The 25,023-nt window shown below is 40.9% G+C and overlaps 1 protein-coding gene across 1 annotated transcript in view; it reads right to left on the bottom strand.

The window, feature by feature from the left end:
* LOC143138930 (latent-transforming growth factor beta-binding protein 2-like) overlaps window positions 1-25,023 on the bottom strand; it is a 95,137-nt gene that overhangs the window by 6,540 nt on the left and 63,574 nt on the right. The window contains exons 12-30 of the mRNA XM_076299411.1: window positions 23,586-24,119; window positions 23,110-23,135; window positions 22,936-22,969; window positions 22,403-22,507; window positions 21,875-22,000; window positions 20,631-20,759; window positions 20,346-20,465; window positions 18,787-18,909; window positions 18,535-18,657; window positions 17,993-18,118; window positions 16,073-16,201; window positions 15,609-15,734; window positions 10,375-10,500; window positions 10,151-10,264; window positions 9,651-9,773; window positions 7,083-7,205; window positions 6,494-6,622; window positions 1,368-1,493; window positions 1,107-1,256 (exon numbers count right to left, since the gene is read on the bottom strand). Coding sequence (XP_076155526.1) covers window positions 1,107-1,256; window positions 1,368-1,493; window positions 6,494-6,622; window positions 7,083-7,205; window positions 9,651-9,773; window positions 10,151-10,264; window positions 10,375-10,500; window positions 15,609-15,734; window positions 16,073-16,201; window positions 17,993-18,118; window positions 18,535-18,657; window positions 18,787-18,909; window positions 20,346-20,465; window positions 20,631-20,759; window positions 21,875-22,000; window positions 22,403-22,507; window positions 22,936-22,969; window positions 23,110-23,135; window positions 23,586-24,119 — 2,592 coding nt within the window. The remainder of the gene's footprint in view (window positions 1-1,106; window positions 1,257-1,367; window positions 1,494-6,493; window positions 6,623-7,082; window positions 7,206-9,650; window positions 9,774-10,150; window positions 10,265-10,374; window positions 10,501-15,608; window positions 15,735-16,072; window positions 16,202-17,992; window positions 18,119-18,534; window positions 18,658-18,786; window positions 18,910-20,345; window positions 20,466-20,630; window positions 20,760-21,874; window positions 22,001-22,402; window positions 22,508-22,935; window positions 22,970-23,109; window positions 23,136-23,585; window positions 24,120-25,023) is intronic.

Below are 25,023 nucleotides of genomic sequence, written 5' to 3'. Positions count from 1 at the left end.
GGACAGTGGAGAGATTGACAGGAATGGAGTTGGACGGAGAGATAAGGGTGGGATCGGGAATGCCTTGGGTCAGAATGACCCGAATGACCCTTAGACCCGAATGACCCTTAGACCCGAATGACCCGTGGACCCGAATGACCCTTAGACCCGAATGTGGTCGGGACAGCTTGCACCACAGCTCCGCCCCCCATTTCAACTGTGATTAAGTCAAATTCAAGGTGTTGACAAAACTAATGCAAGTAACAGACTCAGGCAAGCTGGGTAGCATGACTGTAACGCCACCACTGTGTCTGTGAAAGACTAACATTGGGCCTCATCCCCCAATGGGTTTTCTTTCCTGAAGTGTGTTCTAATAACCTTATTCTTATTGTAAGGTAAGAGAACTACATTGTGTTTCTTTAAGATGATCAAAACTGGCGGGTCACCAGATTAATCATCTTAAACTGGTTAAGTATAACTAATACATTTCATGTAAATATCAACATCCTACTATGTAAAAGTAGCTTAGACTCTTGTTCTGTGCAGTTGAATTCAGAGCCGTATAAGCTCTGGTTGAATTTGATACAGGGCACCCTCTGCTGGACAAACTATGCAAACACATCACTAGTAATAGAATACAGTAAAAGCCCATCTATGGCTTGGTTTATATCTTTTTCATTAAATAATATATAAATATGAATTTAATTAAATTCAATATAAATGCTTACACCAGTAGATCCGTAATTGGCTTATATCAACCGATAAGCACACTGCACACTATACGGGACAATTTAACAGTTTTTGATAGCATCAAATTAGAAGTGTCAAGGTCAATCACGTGACAAAATTGCAGTTGTAGCCTACATTGGCAGATGTAGGGATAGGATTTTGACATAAGCTGTTGAATGATGAATTTAGCTGCCCACCCTATCCAAAAGCCCACCCAGGTGTGACGTCCTGGTAACATAATAGTGAAACTGATTTTTTTCTCAACTTAGTGTACTGTAGATTAGGGGACATTTGCATTTGGCTGGTAAGAACTAATTCTAGCGGAAACATTGATATGTGGGAGTGGGTCTACAGAACTAGAGAAGACAACGTTTTATATGTGTGTGTCTGCATCTTACCCACTAAGGCCCCCCGAGTACTGTGGCATTGGTTGCTGATGGGGTCGAATTCCTCTTCCTCATTGGTGCAGATACACAGGAAACTCCCCTCCACATTCTCACACCAGGCCTCCCCACAGTAATCGGTGCTTGTTTCACACTCATTTATGTCTGCAAGGAGGACACAGAGCATCAGCCACATACACCTGTACAGAATCTCACACACACACACACACACACACCACCATTTTATCATTTGTTTTTGCACATCGTGAGACATACCCACACACCCTTGGGCATCCGGCGCATTAGCGTATCCACGGTAACATTGACAGCGATAGGAGCCATCTGTGTTCTCACAGAATCCATGCTCTCCACATATTGTCTCGTTCACACACTCATCAATATCTGGAGAGGAAAGAAGGGAAAATGTTAACACTAACCTAGCCTGGCTCCGCCTGTCTATGTACTTCCGCTCAATTACATTTCCCTACAGTACTGGTATCCAGGCTAACACTAACCTACTAATAATTGAAATTGTATTGTGTATAGCACTTTGTTATGGACTTATTGGGCATTTTTATTCTGGGCTTAATGTGTAAACTAGGAACCCAGTATATGTCAAGTCTGTGTTTGCTCTAACAACATTTTGTTGTTATTCTGTAACAAGGACAACAATAAACTGAACTGAACTGAACTATTTACAATAATTTCCAATTCATACTGTGAGTACACACTACAATTATAACCACACACAGCTTGGGAAGTTTATCAAACATTTGAGGCTAATATAAAATGAATTAGATGATCAATGACCTTAAATGCAGCCAATACGCCATGAGGGTAACACATGCATTATCATTGACAGTTATTAGTTTACTCTACTTATTGACAGTTGTTTCTAGCAATTACTAGCATGTGCTTCCAGTTGGGCGCCAACATCTTTGCCTCACAAAATCTTTGGGAACACATATCATCCAAACATACCACATGCCTGAAAACTGGAATAATGTTAACTATTACTGGTCCAATATAAAATGTACGTCTTCAGTATAAATTCCCTTTTTTGAACGGACATAGATTATATAATGGGACTGTTCATTTATGCCAGTTATAGTCAGTTCCAGCTTTTGACCAGAGGGGGGCAGTACACTGACGCAAAGCAACACAATCCTGGCTCAGGGGCACACTTGTTCCCAGACCTGAAGCCCCTTTACTGTTTTAACAACATCTGTGACACACTGTTCTGTCAAATATAGTCACTCAGAAAAACAAAGGGTTTTAAGGGTCAAATGGGATCCAAGTGAGGTTACAGAATGGTTTGATTGAACACATTTTTATCACTGTGTATTTTTACTAGCATTTTGTATCCGGCCAGGGGAAGACTCGGCTGGCTCCAAATTCGACTCTGTCAAGTACAGCGTGCACATCTGGAAAACTTCTGTGCAGCAGGCCCAGCCTCCACAAAACGAAAAGAGACTTGGGGTCCCTCAGCACATCAGCTAGGTCTGATTACATAACAGCAATGACTGGCTCTCAATCCATGATGGACAACAGGAGAGGTCATTGCCTGATGTTGGAAAGCTATAGCGGAAAGGGAGACCATTAAACACTAAACTCTCCTAAGCATAAAACCAATCCAGTGATCGGCATTCAACAGAATTGATATCTTTGTTGAATGCCTTTTTTTTGCAATATGGCTTTTTTCTGACATAACAGTAACACAGACTTGCAGCAGAGAACAAAGAGAAAGACGTACCATGGAAATTCAGACATAGTCAAGTTAAGCCAAGCCAAGTTGAAATAAAAAAAAATGTTTTGACACTGTGTCAGGCTTAAGCCTTCTCGTGTCTTTTAAGATGCCAAATTCAGGCCTCTGACATTTAACTGCAAAAAGAAGTGAAAACATTGACATAATATTCAAAAGCCTTATCGGAATATTTCTCTCCTAACAAGATCCTAGTATTAATATTAGCAAATTATTCTTTTGCACCCTGTGTTATACAACTAAATCAACATAAAAACAGGTAGACTATGATGGCGTTACATATAAATTGGTGATTTACAATTACATAATAGTATGTTTCATCGTAGTTTACCCTTTAAGCCTAATTGCATTGGGTGGACCAATTGTCCACTCTTATCTACATATTATAAACAACTTGATATTGTATGTATGTGTGGGCAAAAATGTAGCCAGTCCAGATAAAAATCCAGGGCTGAATTTTGTTCCCAGTTAGACCCAGGGGTGTGATTCCTATATTGCTATGCTGGTCTTATGCGTCATTAGCCCATCCCCGCCCACTATGCTTGTCTTATACGTTATTAGTCTAGCCCCGCCCACCTAGTATGTTCTTTTTCATCTCACTGATATACTAGTCTGGCTCCTCTCAATGTGTTTATGTCTCCCCTAGCCACCAGGATGGTGGGCCAATCAGTGACGAGAGCGGATGACGCTGCTTCCGAAATAGAAAGTGACTGTGGTAAACAGTCGTAGCAACGGCAACACTTGCAAACATTTCAAAATTGCAGTCGGAAGAATGTGTAAATTTATATAATTATAGTTTCCTGACTGTCGATCAGTTTGTAAAGGTTAGGCGAAGTAGGAAGTAACTGATAAATGTGATTGGTTGGCTTGACCAAAGATTTAAAAGTTATCATAAAGTCTACACCCATTACAATGCTAGGGTTGGAAACATTTCCCAATGAGTACCCAGACTCTCTCCACAGAGTGAGTGAGCCTGGTGAACCCAGGCTAATACGCTAAATATGCCTGGGCATATATGAGGGCATCATATCTCATCACAGAGATCTCCAGAAAAGTAACCCATCAGCATGGCACACTATGTGGGTGGGCCATCTGTGGCTAACACTAAGATCATACTAGTACCAGGACACAGGGGTATAGGTACCATAACTAACAAAAACATCAGGAGAGCACTTGTCTGACCTGCCTGAGGTTTCAGCATAATGGATCTGCCATACATTACCCTTTATCAAATGCCAGAAAATTCCCAGGAATTTTGGCAAGAGAGTTTATGTAAAACTCTCTTTTAGGTATAAGGTGTTTTAATAAGCATATGTGTTTGCCACTGTGTAACTGCTGCTGTAAACTGAAGAATGAGTCTATCTAAGCAATGTTAAGAATGTGTAAAAACAAAATAGATGTTGGTCAGCTGACACTAGCAGTGTGAGCTTTGTAGACATGAAAGCAATACAGTACCATTACTCAGCATGTCTTGTCTCGATGCACGTCGATAATTGTAACACAGACATCAGTCAGAGGTCGGCTTTCTGAACGCAGAGGACAAGGGCCCGTGACTCTCAGTGGCCCTCAGCCAACTCTCTACTGCTTTGTAATAAAGCTGAGCCTCAAATCAGGAGGTGATCTGACACAAGGGCTGGTTTCATGTGCCGTGTGGGAATTATATTAAACAGTAGTGAGTGGGTGTGAGAGGTGGGAGGCTCACCACAACAATTCAATGACATGACACGTTTTGTTAGAATAATACAGTAGGTGTTAAGTCATTTTGTTTTTATGTGGAAATAGATCGGAAGAAGAGGAACTGACTTCATTTGAGAAAGTTTCTTCACATTTATAGAGGTACATAGGCACATGTGTATCTCGGTAAGGATCTGCTCCGTGCTGTCTGAACCTTTAATAACATTTTGTGCCTTGGCGGTGGTGAAAATGAGTCTTGCATATGCCTCCAATGTATTGCCATTTCAAGGTTGACAGATTTAGCTCTGTAACCAATTCTGGACCCATTCTGTTTGTTTATGTCTAGTGAAAACCCCAAAACAATCTAAAAACAGGGGCCCAGACAGAAATACACGGGAGTTCCCCTTTAAGTGCAGTGGAACCCTGACACACACCCACATATAGAGACACGTAAACACTGAAACATTTGTTTTATGGTGGCTGCAGCCATTTTATTCTTTGTGACGTAACTATTGTCTGACTGCTTTGGAACAGCCAAAGACAGCCTCAGTCTCTGACAGAGCTCCTGTCATGCTCATAAAAAGTAACACCCCTCGCAGCAGAGTAATTACAATGTCTGGATTCGCCCATGGCCTAAATAGCCAATGATTGTTGGAAGCCTTTCGTTTGGAAATTTAACTAAATAAAGGTTGGAATTGGGGAGTTCCTTCCTTGCCAAGATTTGGTTAAAGTACCTCCTTGTCCTCCCCTGATCCTACATACACACAAGGGTTTTCTGTTAATATGGTTATTCTGTCTTAAAAACGTGCATTTGAGCAAGTGTCCATCCTACAGTAAAGGGAGTTCAGTTAAGATGTGTAGTGTTAAGGTAAGTAGCTTTGCATTGGATGTGTGGAGCTCCCCACCCCCATCCCAAACATGTTCTGTGCCTTCTCCCTGGAGGCTCATAAAAGCTGTGCTTGGAAAGACATCTAAATAGTTTTTCATCAGCAAAGTATGCGCAAGTCACCCACTCACTCAGACTGACAGTCAGTTTGGGTGGAGACTACACAACTTCAACAGTACCAATTAACGTAAATAAAGAAAAAAATACTGTTGAAAGTCATTATGAAGACGCTGTGCAGATACCTTTTGTAGAATGTCAGATGAAAACCATAATTGTGAGGATAGCAGCGCTATGAAATCGTTATTTCACAAGTCTGCTATTTTTGATCCAGATATTGAACCATAAACTGCTGAAATACTTCATGCTGACATCCATATTGATTGCTTAACCTAAAAGACCCTGTCCAGATCTGTTAACATTGCATAGTGAACTACTGCTTTCTCCCAGCTTTCATTAGAAACATGTTAGTTGCTGTTACATAGAAGCCACCGTCACCAAATATAAAACGAAAACGATTATCTGTTCTTTGGCATCCCTCTTCTCTTTCATGTCATAGATTTGGTAGTTCTAAAAAGACTGGCACCTATGCCTGCCACAAATGTTATATTTCACACAGCATGCGGACAGAAGGGGGTGGACAGTACCTGGTGGTGAGTAAGAACTAGTAAAAACACTAATGTCTCAGTCACTTTTTGTTTCACAGCTCTTCATTCAACAGCTCAAACAGTTGAAATGTCTGTGCTAGTCTACGACACACACATATACATGTGAGTTTGTACAGCCCTGGAGGAACAAAGTGGGCACTGTTTTCTGATGAGGAGCTTGATGAAGCCAAGGGAGAGGGGAGAGGCAGGTGTTTAAGATGCTTCCTGCTGAGAGCTGTGTAGCCAGAACTCAATTTTCCTGGACAGACTTCTTGTGCTGTAATACTTGACTTTGACTGAGTAAAATGGAATGTGCATTCATAGCTATTTTCTGTTGATGTCTGGAGTGCTTGCATTGACCATACAATTTAAATGCCACCCCCCCAACTAGAATATAATGTCATTTTATAATGTTATGAAACAGATAGACACTCACCACAGTCTCCATTCTCGTCACCATGGAAACCAGGCTGGCAACCCATAAAGCAGCGGTAGGAACCCAAGGTGTTCTCACAATGCCATGTTCCGCACACATTACTACCATATTCTTTACACTCATCCAGATCTGGAGATAAAACACACACACACACACACACAAACACACTTAAACATTTACATTATTATTGTGTTATTGTATTATTGTAAGCCCATATGTCACACCTTGCTTGGCCCCCAACTGGTGACATACTACCAATTGGCCAAGTGATCGCAATATTGGGAAATTGTTATGTCATTTTGTTCTGAAATATAAGCTTAACAACAGAATTGACAACAGTTCTGTCTTTCTATAATATTATGACTTCTAAAGTAAACTTGAGAACAAAAGCAAAGTGCAGGGTACGCACATCCAAAGATTTTTTCAGGTGCTCGATCTAAACTTGAAGATAAAAATCAAAAGAAAGATCTGCACACTGTTCGATTTGAGATCTTCGTCAGGCAATGCAGATCTTTCTTTTGATTTTTCTCTACAGTACCCTTCACATCATGCGTGTGAGGAAACGCATACACATACCCCTTTACAGTACCTTCACAATCCCCTGTCTGTGTGGAGAACTTGTAGCCAGCCTCACATACACACTGGAATGAGCCCTCTGTATTGAGACACTGGCCCTGGAAGCACACATTGCCCTTCTCGCACTCATCCACATCTGGTAGAGCGAAACAAGGAGGAAATAAGGAGGGAAGAGGACAGGATCATGGTAGACATTACTGAAATACAACAATTACTTTTATACATGAGGGAAAACAATGGGATTATTCAAACCTGGGCTCTATTTTTATACATGAGGGAAAACAATTGGGATTATTCAAACCTGGGCTCTATTTTTATACATGAGGGAAAACAATTGGGATTAAGCCCACCGCAAACGGCGGGTGATACGACAATCAAACTCGAAGGTGGAATTCTGTAATCACTTTACTACACACAGTGCTGGCGACGCGATCATCCATCGATTCAGTGGCCAGACAGCTGTTTTCTATTATGACGTATCAAAATCGCCCTGAAAAATAGAAAAGGGTGGAGCGACGGCGATGGTCGCCCTGTCGTTCCACTTGCTGTGTGCGTTGCACCGTTCACTTCAATAGATTCTATTCCATTTTGCCTGTCGCCTGCCATAAATCGCCGTCATAGAGCCGTCATGGGCTCTATTTTTTTTACTAAAATCTGTCCAGTATTGATAGAAAACTTTCAACAGCAACCATAAAATGGCTTAACTTTAAACACAAACAGGACTTACATGGCATCAGTCTATAATACACCTGCCCAGCAAGAGAATTTCAAGTTGAAACAGACACGCCATTTTTGGGGAGGTTTCCCTGGAAGAGGCTCACGCTAATCCGACAAAGTTGAGTGTGCGTGTCGGATAGATTTATTTCAAATTTCAAACATTCAAACATTCTGTTTGATAACTGATGAAAAGCCTCCACATACAAACCGTGGGCTTGCATACACATAGCGGCCCAAAGATTGATATATTTGGCCCACTGTAATGGTCAGTTGCAAATTCCACTTGCATTTTTCATCAATTTATTAAATAGCCTTTGATTAGGTTCTGGCCTGTAGTTGAATGGCTTATAAAAACAAAACTTGGATTGAGGCCAAACACATTTTCCGAGTCCTGGTGTAAAGAGTAAGTGAGTTTGAGAGCCGAGTCCGATGGCAAACACAACGCCAGGCATTTCTGCAAATGATTGCACTCTTGATATCTGGACCCAGCTCAGTGCCACGTCACACCTAAGGCCAGTTTCACTGACTAAAAGTGTTAGCTTTACATCACCTTCCTAATAGTTGTTTTTTAGTATCGCTGTATACAGCTGCAAACCATTTTAATGCTTCATGTCAGGATTAAGACAACTAAATCTGTGGGTATGTCAACTGACGAAATGCAATTTTTTGCATTCTAGATGATTCTAGATTATTTTAAAATATTCTAGATTATTTTAACCTTAAAATGTAAAAAAAAAAAAAAAAAAAAAAACCTTAAAATGTAATTAATTTAATATTGAAGCTCAAAAGGTTAAATGCAAAACTAGCATTGAGTCTAACTCATTCTCTCTCCGTGATTGTGTCTGCATTCCTCTTTCTTCTCTAATGATTCCCCTCTGTCTCTTTTCTTCCCTCTCTTCATCTTCCCTTCTCCTGTATCAGAAAGGGCTTTCAGATATAACCTCCGGAGTATATGCGGAGGTTTATCAAATGGAGGTCCTACCCTTCGGGTGATTCAGATATGATGCTAACCTGCGGACCTTATACTGACTTAATACGGACCTATGTGTGAACGACATACATGTACACGCACATTACAGAATCTCTGTGTGGTTGTCGAGTGAGGGGTGGGGGGATGTGGAAAAGGAGAGGAGAAGAGGCACATGAAGGGAAGAGGAGAGGAGAGGAGGCACATGACAGAGTCCATGAAGGGAAAAGGAGAGGAGAGGAGGCACATGACAGAGTCCATGAAGGGAAGAGGAGAGGAGAGGGACACATGACAGAGTCCATGAAGGGAAGCAGAAGAAAAGCAGAGCAAAAGAGAAAGAGATGTTTGTCTTCAGGCCTCAGTTTGCCCATGCTGAGAGGAGAGAAGAGGAGAGGAGAGGAGAAATATCTTGGACGGCATCCATGGTCAAGGTCACCATGTTCAGCTGGGTGGAGTATGAGGGGATCTTGACTCCACAGGCCTGGATGAGATAACTAGCCAGATTTTTTTCACCCCAGTATTTCTGCATGGACAGAGATCTTTACTTTGGCAGTTGGAGAGCAAAGAGCAATCTTATTGGGTCTGGATCTTTGAAGAGGTCTCAAGTGCTGTGAGGTCCCAGCCAAGCTGTTCAACATTACACTGGCAGAAAGCGGAGCACTCAGGCCTACCCACAACAAGGCAAGTTCCACAGAAGTGAGCCGTAGTGTTCTCAGGCTAATAGGCACTTCTATCTGAGTGTCGCTTTGGTTAATGGCGTCAGAATCAAATAAATAAATATAATGATGAGATATCTTATCAACTATTTTCTCTTTCCTTTTTTAGTGATCAGACGGATATAAGCAAGCAGACTGATAGACAAGATGGATGGCTGCACATTTCATGAGAATTCCTCACCATGACATCCAAGTCCATCTTTGGCCTGGGCATATCCCACGGGACAAATGCAGAGGAAGGAGCCTTCAGTGTTCAGACAGTCTCCATCACCACACACCCCGACTGCCAAACACTCATTCACATCTGTGGGTTAGAGCAGCATATACACACACACATACACACACACACACACACACACACACACACAGACGCACAGACACACACACACACAGACGCACAGACACACACACAGACGCACAGACACACACACACACACACACACACACACACAGATGCACAGACACACACATACACAGACACACAGACACAGACACACACACACACACACACACACACACACACACACACAGAAGCACACACACAGACACAGAGAGAGAGAGGGAATGAGAGAGAAAGAGAGAGACAATGTACACGTCTAACTGATGATAAGCAGCATAATACCTATTGTAGTCTTCTTATATTGCCCCCCCCCCCCCCCCAAACACACACACTCACTGTACCTGTACAGCCTGTCTCATGGTGCTCAAACCCTTCAGGGCAGGAGCAGCTGAAGGATCCAGGAGTATTGGTGCACTCTCCACCCGCGCAGATGTCCTCTTCACACTCATCTACATCTAGAGACGCAGACAGGACAGCCACACAGAGGCAGCCCCAGGTTAGAGAACGCAAAGGGGCAGACACATGAAGAACAAAATGTCTTCCTCCACTATTTCATTCTTTGTACCTTTACATGTGATTTTATCAGAGGACAGTTTATAGCCAGTGTCACAAGCCATGCAGGAGAAAGAGCCTGGAGTGTTTGTGCACAAACCCAGGGGACAAACTCCAGGAGAATGGCATTCGTCAATATCTGCAACACAGGAAGCACAACAGAGACAAAAAGCAATGAGTGATCCAAATCAATTGAGAAAGAGCGTGCCAGCAAACTGTTTTCATTATGTTTTTATCCTCTAATCCTCTTGATGTATTTATCTTGGGGATGTCTCAGTGTTCCAGACAACCTTCTAGATATCTGATTATTTGGTCTTGACTGTGAAACAAGTTCTGTGTGGCAGGATAGTCTATGTTAAGTAGAAAGATCTGATATTTATGAAAATGTGTTGAAAGGGCCTGATGAGAAGGTGCAAAGGGACAGGAATGACCACCCTGCCACAAGAACAACTCAATGTCACACACTACTAGCTAGCTAATACAGGAATGACCACCCTGCCACAAGAACAACTCAATGTCACACACTAATACAGGAATGACCACCCCACCACAAGAACAACTTAATGTCACACACACTACTAGCTAGCTAATACAGGAATGTAGAATGTAGAATGTTTGCCAGTAGGAACTCTGTCGAGACACATCTCTGCCAGTACAGGGTATTCTGTTGCTGGACCAATAACCTTTAGATTCAGAGAAGTCTGTGGACCTCTAAGGGGTTGCCAGTTACCACAGTCATTATATACCTGGTGGTTATTCTTCACCCGGAGGGGTGTACTAGTATGAAGCTTTCTTTTTCTAAACTGGCTTGACAAAGCCTGAACTAGCTATCTGAGGATGTACTGTAGGTACTATGATTGTGGCTATCAACTTTATTTGTTAACCTAGACTTTCATCTTCAGACTCTGCGTGCGTTCTCATTAAAGGGATGGTGTTCATTGGGGTAACCCTTACTCCACATTCCAAACAAGATGGGATGCTGCGTAACATGTTTGCAAATCATGTAAACCCTATATGTTTAATTGAGAATAGTGCAAATCATGTAAACCCTATATGTTTAATTGAGAATAGTGCAAAGACAACATCAGCTGCTGAAACAGAGAAGTTTTTGTTGTTGTTTTTCTATATGTTAATTTTGAATGTGATACCAGCAACACATTTTTTTGAGCCTTTGCAATAATATTCATTACAGATTTGGGTCTTTTTTGGGTCTCTTTTTTATGCAGTTCCACCTTGAAGCCTTAATATCCTGGCCATCCAATGTCTATTTTCAGCTTTGTCCCTTGCATACAGATTCTCTGAGTACATTGAAAGATATATTGTACAGTAGATGAAATCCCCAATTCTTTGCAATTTTACGTTGAGGAGCATTGGGCCTCATTCACCCATATCTTCCTAAGAATTTTCTTAACTGTGTTCTTAAGAAGGTCCTACGAAAACTCTTAAGCAGATTCATAAAGGTGTTCTTAAACCTCACAAGTATTGGCAGTTTCGTTCTTATCATGCTGAATCCCATTTCTTCTTAAGTTTACAGGGTGTGCCAATTGTTCTTAATTAGCCTAGGTAAACGCCCCGTCAATCCCCATAAAATGATACTGGGCATGATACTGCAGGGCCGTGTGCACACAAATTGAGGCTGAGGCACCAGCTTTCATTTCTACCGTACATTATACACTGCATGAGCAAGATAATTTGATTACCGTATATGACACATGCTTTGAAGTGAAAGCACTGCTGCAGAAATTGAACAGCAAATAAGTTGTTATATTTAGTAGTTAGTATAAAGTGAAAAAGTGTTATTTGTTGTGTTTATTTACTTTAAAATATCTTAATGCTTTGTGAAATAGTGGAATTAATAACTATAATATTTATATTCAAAAATATCATAAATCATAAAATATATAGTTGTCATTTAAATTGTATTATATTTTACACAAATGTGATGAAAATGCAATAACCATTTATTTTGCACAAACAAGTCAGTTCTCAAATGTGCATAAGAGTGCTCTTGAGCGTTCATAGATTCTGTTCTTACGCAAGAACAAGAAAACATTGGTGAATACCATAATCTTCGTAAAAACTGTGTAAGTGGGTTTTACAGTAAGAACAAATTTCTTTGTAAGAACGGTTGTTGAATGAGGCCCATTGTTTTTTCTTTTTACTTTTGTTTTGTTGCTACATTTCTGATTCTGAGTACATTTACACTACTTACAGTATTGCATTGATAATTGTCATTCTAATTTTCTTTATTTCTGTAAGAATGATTGTTATTTTTTTTGTTGCAAAACATGTCAGCTGATTACTGCAGAAATTCTACTTTTGAGATTCACAGAACACTGAGTCTGTGAAAATGACAATAAAAAAAGAAACACAAAGACTGCAGTGTTTTATATAAAGCACATCAGTGTGTTGCTAAGAGTAATTCAAATAGTGCATGTGTGTATGGTTTTGTTTCAATAATTACACTTTTAGAAAGGATTGTTGAGTTTTGATTGCAGTGTTTCATTTTGGCATAGATGTGAGTTGTTTATCTCCAAGTGCTATGTCTTATTTGGCTGTGTGTAGAGTTTTGACATAATGAGCCACATTCTTCAAAAAATGTGCAAGCAATAGTCAAAAACTGTAATGTGCTTGGAAAACATACAAACAATGTAGCATCTCTTTAGGATTTTCACAGTTTCTGCATTTAGAACCAAGACAGTCAATGCATTTTATATAGGGATTGGTAATTGGAGAACGCTGACCCAAAGACCTAAAGAATGCCACATGGGGGAAGCGTACCATATTGGTACTGCTTGATACCAGCAGAAAAAAGTCCCACAGTGTATGAGTAGTTTTCTTCATTGAGCAAGTCCCTTTGAAGATGCAATTGAGGAAGTCTTTTGAAGAATTTAAAGGATGCAGCACTTGGAACACACACACTGGGCCAGAGGCCACATATTTATAGAGGGCTTGTAGCTAAGTAGAGGACACAGCTTCTTTTAAAGTTTGAGGTCAGGTACTTAGAGTAACTTTAAGAAGGGGATGTTAGCCACTGGTTATGACCAGAGGTGTAAAAGCCTAGATTCAGGAAGTAAAAGTCCTAACAAATAGCACAGGCAGAGTTGTATAAAGTATCCGAAATCCACAGTTGAGTAGAAGTGCAGATATTTGATATTTGAAAATGTAGTGGAGTAAAAGTATACATTTAATTTAAAAAATGTAGTGAAGTAAAAGTAGGAAGAAAAATAAAAACTCAAGTAAAGTATAGATACTCCCCATTTATATTTAAGCACTGTACTTTAGTATTTTTACTTAGTTACTTTACATCTCTGAGCACAGGTGATTCTACTAAATAGCTGATCTACGTGGGTGATTGAAACAAATAGTGGTTGGACTTTAACTTTCCGAAGTCGGACTTTTACACCTCTGGTTATGACTGAGAGATATATAGTCTACTGTACTTGGCTGTCATGAGAAGTTCCTTACAACTAGGCACAAGGAATCTTACATATTGTCCTATGTGGAACTGAAATATATCTGCATGTAAGTATAATCTACCAAGTGCATAGGAAAGTTGAATTAGACATCTTCTAAAACAGTGTTTCTTAACTGGTGGGTCGGGACCAAAAGTGGGTCGTGGAACCGTTCTGGGTGGATCGCACAGCTTGTGGTTAAAAAGTAAAAAAGTAACAAGGTCGGCCAGGTAGATGAGCCAATTAGTGAAATTACCGTCCACAGACAGAATCAATACCTGGTGGGACTTTCTAAAGCCAAGGTTCATTCCTGCCAACATTCTGCTACTGGGTTGTGCCATCTCACAGCAGTTCCAGAGTTTTTGGACTGGTCTAGTGATTCACCAGATTAAAAAAACAAAACAAAGGAACATTTGTAGAAGGATCTGAAGGTCAAGATTCACAACAGGGCCCCCAGCATAAACTTCACCTTTTCTGTGCTGAGATATGATGCAAAAAGCATAATTCAGTTATAGTGGGCAGCAAAATGACCGCTACCACTGCAATGATTTCTTTTTTGTGATGGCTACATTTCGTAAAATGTTCAAAGCCCTAAACTGTACAAGTATACCAAATATTAGGCTTTTTATACAAAAAGGACATTTCACCTCAGATTCAGCACGAACCACCTGGACTAGAGGTAATCGTGACTTATATGGTAACTGTATTGTAATATGGAATGGAATGTTGCTTAATAAAAAAAACGTTGACATGTTGAATATTTACGTCTACCACTGTAGCTGAGTGAGTGGTCCTACCTTGGCAACTCTGGACGTTGGGTAATGGTCTGTGCCCAACATCACATCTGCTGCAGGAGAATGAGCCAACAGTGCTTTTTTACAGCTGCCCTGGACACTCATTCAAAAACCCCTCTCTCTCTCTCTCTTGAAAACTTGACACAGAAAGCAGTCTGCTGGTAGTGTGGTCTCAGTATATTATCGTTTTTTACCATTTTGTTTTGGTATGTCTACATTGATTTACAGTAATGAAACATTATCAATCTTCATATCTATCAATACATCAATACATATAGATATGCAGACCTTTCTGACTTTTGCCATCACCAATAACACTGCATCCTGACCTCCAAATAATGCAGGCAAAGGACCACTATGCGTTGAAGCATATAGTACTTGAAGACTAAATAAAGGCGAACACTTCTCTCAAAGCCAGTATTCACAAAGTATTATAAACACATCTATAAAGGGTTAAAGTATTTATAATGCCTCCTCATGACTAACACAGGTCTATATAACTAGACACATAGTCATGACTGCACTCATTAAGCGATGCTTTGCTATTGAATAAGCCCTTACAGCTTATAGTATTGTATCACAATTCATTATAAAGCTTCTTTTACCACTTGATCATTTTTCATTTACATGTAATCATTTAGCAGATGCTTTTATCCAAAGCAACTTACTTATGTTAATTATAGAACAAGGGCCGTTGTTCCTGGAGCAACTTGTTCCTGCTCAAGGGCACAACGGTGGATGCCGGGAATTGAACCCACAACTTCTCAGGCTACTACATGCTAGCCCAGCTCGCTAGACACTACACCACCAGCGCCCCCATGTGGCAATGATGATTACAGAACAAGAGTCTTCTCATAGATACCATTTTATGAGTAAAACAGTGCTCAGCAGGATTTTAGTTTGTGCACACTGTGGCCTTTTGAGTCTTGTCTTTAGTAACAACTCATTACTGAGTATTTTCAGTGTTTAGTGTCATCATCAGGAAAAAGCATACATACCTTCACAGATCTCGCCATCTGATGACACGAGGTATCCAGTGGGACAGGCTGTGCAGGAGTAGGAGCCGTCGGAGTTCAGACAGATGCCATTGTTGCAGATGGATTCAGTAAGACACTCATCAATATCTAAAAGAAGATATTTCCATACTCCATGAGAAAATGACACTTTGTCAAATCCATTGAATTTCTCTTCAGTCCTATAATTACAAACGATTATACACAATTCTGGCTCTTTACATGGGAAATAAAGGGATCAGGACCAAGTATAATACACTAATGGTGATTGAGTACAAATGTCAAGAATCATTCTCCAGAATCAACAACTGTGCCTTTAAACCCAATGATCTGTTAGAAATTAAATTGGCACATATGACTACAAAAGGTTGCGACAAGCTAGAACCTATTCATTAATAACTGTTAGCTTTGAGAACAGTGTTGGCCAACAGAATTGCAGTTTTACTTACCCTCACACTGCTGCCTGTCCAGGGATAAGCGGTAGCCGGTGCGGCATAAGGTGCAAGTGTAAGAGCCCTCAGTGTTTGTACACACGCCGTCCAAACAAACGGCATCCGATGCAACACACTCATCAATGTCTAAAGCAGAGGAGACACCATTAGACTCCCAGAGGAAAACAACATTGAAAATGAGATCTTGAGAATGAGAGAGTTGTTTCTCCTAAACCCTTAGAAATAAGGAGCAACATGAATAGATTGAGAGGGAAAAAAGGGTATTTTGAGATCTTAAGGGTGAATGGTTCATTACAAACCTAAATCTCTTCTCTGATCCTCTAAGTATACATTCAGGTTTTTCATGAAAAACCCCTCAAGGCCTTAACATGGTTTAAACACAACTTTACACCTTCTTCCTCATCTGGCCCCGCCCCCTCTCTACACAGTACTGGCTGCTGCAGCCGGCACGGTAGCTAGTTTGTCTGCATCTTTATGAAGAATTCTCACAGCAACCATTTTTGATATGAAATATATAGCAGGCATAGGGTGTTACTAATGATATAAATTAAGGTTCTGATTCTGCTACACTTAAATTGAACAGAGACTTCAAAATGATATTTAGTAACAATTGTGTTTGCCCTACTATTTCATGTCAAAATGGCTGCTCCTCATGTCTATGAGGTCATGAAGGACTACAGTTTGATGATTACACATACTGAAGATGTGATTAGTCGACCATATATTCCAGAGCAGAAATCCTTGGCAATGACATCAACATATTTAATTAAGCAATATCCCACAAGAGGGAGTGGGGTTGGTAGAGGATATTCCTGTGATTTGGAGAGACATATTGCTTTTATACAACAGTTTTACTACCAACTAATTGAGTTTGAATACGCAAGATTATGTTTCCTTTTGCTTATTTTGATATTGCTTACTCATTCTCAGCCCCAAGAAATAGTTCCAACTGGAGTCTTTAGCGTCAAATGTGCCAAGCAAGGAAATACTGTCACTCTCAACTCTTATGTCGAAGTTCAGTTGAAGTGCAAATGTGTGCACTCACTTGTCCTCATTTTACACGTTACATCAAAACATTCAAATATAAGTTTTGAAACTGCTGCTTGCCATTCTGCATTCTCGCACATTCTTGCAATAGCACACATGGAGTGATCACTAGCAGTGACGAGTCCAAGTGGGGTTGTGCCAGGATTTAAATGTACTCATTTACAAGGCACTTTTATCCAAAGCGACTTACATGTCAATTAATGTACAAGGGCCATTGTCCCTGGAGCAACTTGAGGTTAAGTGCCTTGCTCAAGGGCACAACGGTGGAATTTAACCCACAACTTTTCAGCTTGCTGCATGCTAGCCCAGTTCCTTAGCCACTACTCTACCACTGCCCCAGGATATCCCCATAGCCAGTAAAATTTGAAAAGAGATCTCACTTCTTTCCTCTAAGGGATCCTTAGGAAAAAATAAGGTGAGATAAGTTTAGATTGACAAGAAAAATAGAGATTTTTGTGATCTTGAACTTAAAAACGATGGCTGAGACAACGATAGCGCTATTTCACACCTAAGGAATAGAGATCATTTATTTCTTGTGAGACAAAGACAACACATTTTGAGACAAGACATTTTCCTTTGGGTCTCCACACATGGGGCCCTCTTGTCCTCTCAGAAATAAATAATTCCACTGAACCCATGGGTGGACTAGCTACCTGCTGTGAACACATAACTTAACAGTGAACACATAACATAACAGAACACTAGCTAAAACACACACACACACACACACACACACACACACATACACACACACACACACACACACACACACACACACACACACACACACACACACACATACACACACACAGTGTGGAAGTCTAGTGTAACAGCAAAATAATTCTGAATGCTCTGTGGTTCCATAAGTACCTTCACATATCTGTCCATCAGCTGATTTGACGAAACCAGACTGGCAATTTGTGCAGGTGTAGGAACCTTCTGTGTTGGTGCATATTCCATTGGGGCACACATTTGTGGTGGCACACTCATTGATATCTGTTGAACAAAATGACAGATATCACATGACATCAGGTAACTGAAACCAGAGATGTCTGGCAGTTTCCCATCTGAGACACTGCCTGCATTTGCTTTTTTGTTCTGATGATACAAGCAATTGAGTTTAATTCACAAGTATTTTGGTACTTAATGCAAGAACTGTGTTTGTTACAACTGTCCTTATGTCAAGTTCTGACATGTTCTGCAAATTACTGACTATGCGAAAGTTGTCAACACAACATTTGAAGATACTGTTCTTACAAACCAAAGGTATGACCAATTTTGGTGAAGGTAAGAATACATAATATTGTAAGGCATCTGAATAGAACACATGTTTTGAAGTGTGTTTTAGTGCTTTTTAAAATTGCACTTTGAACAGCAAAATACAGCATAAAATTAAAATTCTTCATACACACCCTCACAGGCCTTAGCATTCAGAGTTGCTTGGTAACCAAGGTTACAACTGCAGCTATAAGACCCTTGCAGATTGGTGCACTGTCCATGATCACAGATTCCAGAGAGGAAGCACTCATCCACATCTGCACAAAACCACACAGCATTAATAATACATGAAGCCAAGATATATTTCTCCTGAAATAAACACACAGATTTTTGATGCATTTGTGTCAGTATGTGTGTGTGTGTGTGTGTGTGTGTGTGTGCCATACCCTGACAACTGCTTTGGTCCGGAGCAGTTTCGTATCCAAAATTGCAGACGCACTGGTAAGAGCCCTTTGTGTTTATACAGTGACCATTGGCACACACAGTTGAGGACAGACATTCATTCACATCTGAAAGAAACATAAATGGAGAAAATGAGTAAGTGTGTTTGCATGTGTGTGTGTAAAGAGTGGGACATCAGGTATAAAACATTTAGAAGTTCAATATTATAATTTCCAAGGCAACAAATCACTCCCAAAATATGTCCCTCCTTTTGGTTTGGCCTAGGTTTGGCCTAAACACTTTATAATGGCGTTGCTTCCTTGCCAGTTAGAGCTACTAGAGCACTTAACAGTAGTGACGATCAGCAGTTGTGGACTCCCTCATGAAATATCTCTCTTCCATTAGCTATACTCATGAGCAGACAGTTACATCTACTACAGCTGCTACATTACAGAACTCCGGCCATAAAAGCCATGATGGTGTAATCCCATAGTTCTGGGATCCCTACTGTCTCCTCCTCACTCTCCCGGTCACTGGCCTGACAGAGCAGCCATGCCAAACCCTCTCCCTCTCTGGTCCCCGCCGATAAGGCCAGAGCCATCCAAAAATAACACAGCGTTTGTTCAAGAGTGTAGCCAAGGCAAAATATTTTGACTATCCTAAATTGAAGGATTGCAAACAATATTTAACGGCAACAGATGATATAAAAAAGGTCTGAAAAACACAGCCATGTTTAAACAATGCTAGACTCTCCGCATGGGGCCCTGTCTAGGTGGCGAGTGAATTTACAGATCTCATCTCAGCATAGCAGACAAGCGAAGCGGAGAGCAGACGTCCGAGCCAACACGAGGACAACACGAGATCAAGACACAAGACAATGAAACTGGTGAGTAGTAGCAGTAAAACTGACTGGCTCCCATAGCCATGATAACCACGCGGAGGCTGGAAACATCACGGTTTCGTTGGCGAGCAGGCAGGCAGGAGCATGTTCCTCTGCCATGCCATCCGGTCTAAATCACACCTCTGCTCCGTGACAAGTCAGACTGGGCTATAAAGCACAGGCCACTTCACTCATCATAACTGCCCAGTGCGGGCCTCTTTCCAACATGGAACCCTTCTAAGAACTAGCCTGAACCGTCTGCTTGCCAACTGTCTGCTGGCCTGTGAGTATGTCAAGCCTTACTTTTGAACAACTGGAAAAAGGGGGGGAGAGAGAGAAAGAGAGAGAAAGAGTGAGAAAGAGCGAGAGAGAGAGATAGAGAGAAAAATGTCTGAAGTATAAATGGAGGATTCACCAATTTTACTATACCCATATTAGGACCAAATGAATGCCACAAAACAAATATATCAACAAAATATCTAAGACTGTATTTTGTAGTACTGTATGTGGCCTCTTCTGTGAACATTAAACCACTGTGATAGAAAATGTTGTAAAGTTATTTAATAACACTGAGAGAGAGAACCAAAAATATTCTGCCACCGGCCACCGTGTGTGGCGCTAACTGTGATGACACAGAGGTACCCATCTCTAAACATCAATAAGGTTTTTAGATGTTGAGTGTACCTTCGCACTGCCCTCTCCCATTCTTGGTAAAGCCAGTCTTGCACTCGCATGTGTAAGATCCCTCCGTGTTCACACAGTGGGCCCCAGGACACTTATTGGGCATGTCACACTCATTCACATCTATAAGAGAGAGAGAGAGAGAGAGAGAGAAAGAGAGAGAGAGAGAGAGAGAGAGAGAGAGAGAGAGAGAGAGAGAGAGAGAGCGTTCAGAGTTGTTGCCAAAAATGGATCCATGTACAGTATGAAACATCAGAACATTGCCCGTGTTAGTCCTGGCACACTGACCTTGGCAGAACTTCCTGTTCTGGGTGATGGCCTGGCTAAAACCAGTCTGGCAGTGACACGAATAGGAGCCATAAGAGTTGACACAGCGGGCGTTCTCGCCACACACGTTCTCCTCACACTCGTTGATATCTGAACAGAAGATACAGAAGATGCTGAAGAACAGAACCTACACTCAAAAACTGCATCTTAGGCAAAAGTAATAGTGTAACTGATTTTAAAAAAATGGGAAGGTTTAAACTGGGTGATTTCTTCACTTTCAAATTGGCCTTTTGTATGCAAAAATGACATGATATGATATACCTCCTAAATAAGAAGAAAATAAAAAAGATATGAACATCAGTGTGAGTTTTGAGTGAAAGTAGAGCAGCAATATGAGCCAGATGGGTCTGAATGTTCTTTACGAAATGTAGTACAAAACAGCATGACAAAGAAACGAATGCTACGCAAAGGTGATTATTCATCACCAATAACAATTCCCAGATGTATTGCTGCTTTTAGCTGGTTGAAACACAAAGACATAAACCAGCCTTAGTGAAATCTGAAAGTCAACGTACAAAGTTCATGAAATCACATAATAACACGCAATACTGAGAGAAACCCACTAACAAACTGTAGAATTTTAGGAACTACAATAAAATCTGCACTCTTCACACTCAAATGTGTGCAAGACGTAATCTAAGATTTATGTGTTTCTGTCAGCAAACAGAAGTCATTGTGTGTTGTGTGAATAAAACCACAATCTCATTAAATCATGCCGGCCAGACCTCAGCTTACTGGACTCCACTCGCCACACAGTTAGAAGACACTTAACAAGGCTAACAAAGTAGCCAGCTAAGAAGACAAGCCACACAAAGCTTGTTTCAAGGGAAGCATCAGAATGCTGGCATTTATTTAGGAAAATTGACAGTACCGGTACATCTTTCATCAATGCATAATATGAATGTGCTACTTTTCTGGCATGTGCCACCGCTTTAGTGAGAGTACTTCTTGTTGTCAGAGGATATAATCTATAACAGATTTGCTGGTACAACATTATTGAACTTAAATTATCAAGCCCTTTTTTCAGCATATGTTGCAGTGTGTAGCTATGTGAGAGTCATACCTTTAAATTCAAATTTGCTAGTAACGTTTGATTGTTTTAAGACAAAATACAATAACTGAACCTTTAAAACATAGACTTTGCTCTAGAGGTACCATTTGGGTGGGTAGGATTTGGGTTTGGGACGTGAGATGGGTGCACTTACCTATGCACTGAGTCTGCAGGGCATTATGCTGATAGCCAGGGTAACAGTGGCACGTGTACCCAGTCTGGACTGACACACACTGGCCAGGTCCACAGATTGTGGGAGTCAAGGAGCATCGGTCAATGTCTGGAAACGGGTAGAGAGAGCAGGCCAGTATAACGATCAAGAGTGAAGAAAGCACATTCAAAAGACAGCTCTCCAGTGGATTTTGCTATATTTGTCCACAACAAAATGCTCTACAACCAGCTAATTCAGATAGAGAGGAGCAGTAATTACTTGCCAACATTTGCTTATTTTTAGGACTGTACAGAGTTTAGTCCAAAATAACTCAGATGATGTAAAGTTATGTTGATAACTGAAGGAGAATACTATTTCACGATTCATTGGTCCCCAAACACATTCTGGTCAACCATGTAGTAGTTGACTCAAACTAAATGTGATTTAGAATATTCGAAGCCATACTTTTTAGATGAATCAGAACATATTTCAGCCAAATTCCACTCCGGGGAAAGTGATCTGTCATCTCACCTGTCACCTGTTTGGACACATTTCTGGAAGCAGTGGTCTTGTCCTTGATACTCGAATCTGGCTTTGAGTGGGTAGTGATGGGAGGGGTTGAAATATCCATCAAATCTGTGGGAGGAGAATTCATACCACACTATTGGTGTAGTGGTCAAGCGTAAGAACATAAGACATACTGCATAATAGTGCGTAATTTGACCACCTCATAAAATGACAGAATAATCTGAACTTGAAAGGTCCCTTTCAGGGTCAAATGAGGTCACATATGGCTGCAATAGTAAGCCACACCTGTTACTGTGTAAGAAAGGGTGGACATGGATCCGATTTTATGCTGATGCCTTTGTTGATTCTGCTTATTAGTCTGATTCTTTATCAATCCCTGATTCATTCACTGATTGGGAAAGAAGAAGCAATAAAATGTAGAAAGAGGTCTGAGAGACAGTCCTCTGTGACCAAATTTGTTTTTCACTGGTTTCATGGCACACAAAACAGCAGTGTAAATCTTCAGTTGAGGAGGGCTAAAACAGGCTGAACATTACCTGGGTGGCCAGATGGTGACTCAGTGGAAGGGATCTGTGAGGGCACAGCAACACACTCACTTTCACACAGGTTCTGAATTCTTCAGAACCTTCATATACTTGACACAGGTTCTGAATTCTTCATATTAAACATTTTTGTGTGCCTGCCGGTAATGAGAAACTTTCCCAACTCACCACTTCCGCAGCATCAGCATCATTATCTGTTAGGAGATAACACAGAAGATGGAAAAAATAACAGTAAAAAGAGTTGAAATTCCTCTCACAAAATATTACTAAAAAGCTGCCCTGTGTGGTACCACTGGTAATAAGGCATTCTCATGGTTTCAGCTTATCTTAAAGTATTTGGTTCTAATAAAACAAAGCTTATGGTCCACTCAACACTTAAGCTTTACCAAAGGACACTAAATTATGAAATGCGTTCAGTCCAAAAGACAATAGAACAGAAGGCATTTTATAAAGAAAAATGCAATGATATCAGTGGTTAGAGGCATTGTGAAGAGAACTATTCTCTTTCATAGCTTCATTAAGAAATTGAGCTTTTGCTCACAACCTTGAATTTTATTTCTAGTGTAATGTCAAAAGTGAATACAATCAAATGTCAAATGGGAATATAATCACGTTGGATTTCAATTCCTTTGATATTCACTCACCATGTGGAACACGTTGTGAAGGGATTTTGCCTGTCTGGTGTGGGTCCAGGGAAGGGTGGTGAGGTATCGGTGGGATTCTAGAGGGCCGTGGCTGTGTAGGCACCTGTGGAAATGTGGGCACCTCGGGTACTTGTGGGACCTCGGACTCGTATGAGGGAACTTGTGGGTTAGCAGGAGTCTGTGGATAGGAAGGTCTATGAGGCCGGTGGGATACTTGTGGGACCTCGGACTCGTATGAGGGAACTTGTGGGTTAGCAGGAGTCTGTGGATAGGAAGGTCTATGAGGCCGGTGGGATACTTGTGGGACCTCGGACTCGTATGAGGGAACTTGTGGGTTAGCAGGAGTCTGTGGATAGGAAGGTCTATGAGGCTGGTGGCTGGGGATGTGGGGAAGTTGTGGCTGATAGGGGAAGTATGGCCTTTGGGTGGCTGGAGGGTACTTCTCCTCTTCTTCCATCTTCCTGAGAGATATCTGGATGTCCGAGTGTGAGTATGTGTAGCCGTGGCCAGCCGGGCAGATCTCCCTAAAGTGCTCTTTAATAAACACGGTGTGGAAGACAAGTAGACAGAAAGAGAACGATGGTGAAAATTAATCAGTTAATTGTGTAATTGGCAGAGACAGTAGTAGTTCCACATTAAAGTGCCTTTAGTCATTCGGATATGAAACAAAGCCCTGTTGTGTCCTGAAAGACACTGCTCCATTTAGCTCCATGGAATTTCAACCTTATCTAAAAAAAAAAAAAAACCTTGATTCCCTTTACATGGGTAAATGCTGTGAGGCTGTTAACGATGGTCTAATTAATGAGAGAGGTCTACCTCAGCAGGCTCCCACTATTGTTATCCTACGTGCCCTTTCCATGAGAACTCTTATAACAAACACACTGACAACATCATGTTGATAAAAAACAAAATTAAAAAAACATAAAGGGATACCACAGATTAGTCTTTGTGGCTAGTGTGTGGTATAGGTTTGGTTTTGCAGGGACAAAAGCCTGTTCACACCATGATGATATCTGTAACGATAATGGCAAAAAAATATCGCTCTGTGAATGACAACGTCCACACATAAACTATAACATGAACGTCATGAAGAACGGAATCATTGGGGATCACTTTCAGAACGAATTTGAGAACGATAAAAAGCTGACAGCCAATCAAAATCCATCAACACAAGAGGAGACTTTCCTTATCGCTGGTCAGCGTGGACGCTCATATCTTCATAGTTATAGTTATCTTTATAGTTATCCAGTGTTTCCCAGAGAACTGAAATCCATTTGTGGTGGTTGGCTTGCAGAATTAACTTGAATGCAACAGTTTTATTTTAACAAATTAGCACAGCGTGGTTATGATGCTAACCAGATTTAAGCACAATTTAGTACAACCTGGAAAATCATTGTGTGGCGGTCAATGTTGATATTGTGGTGGGCCGCCACAAATA

The sequence above is a fragment of the Alosa pseudoharengus genome, unplaced genomic scaffold (assembly GCF_046254945.1).
Source record: "Alosa pseudoharengus isolate Yale_2024_CS ecotype anadromous, Long Island Sound unplaced genomic scaffold, YU_APseudo_1.1 YU_APseudo_1.1_scf_22, whole genome shotgun sequence".
NCBI lineage: Eukaryota > Metazoa > Chordata > Actinopteri > Clupeiformes > Clupeidae > Alosa > Alosa pseudoharengus.
Note: the sequence above shows the minus strand (reverse complement) of the source record. Positions and strands in the feature narration are given on the sequence as shown.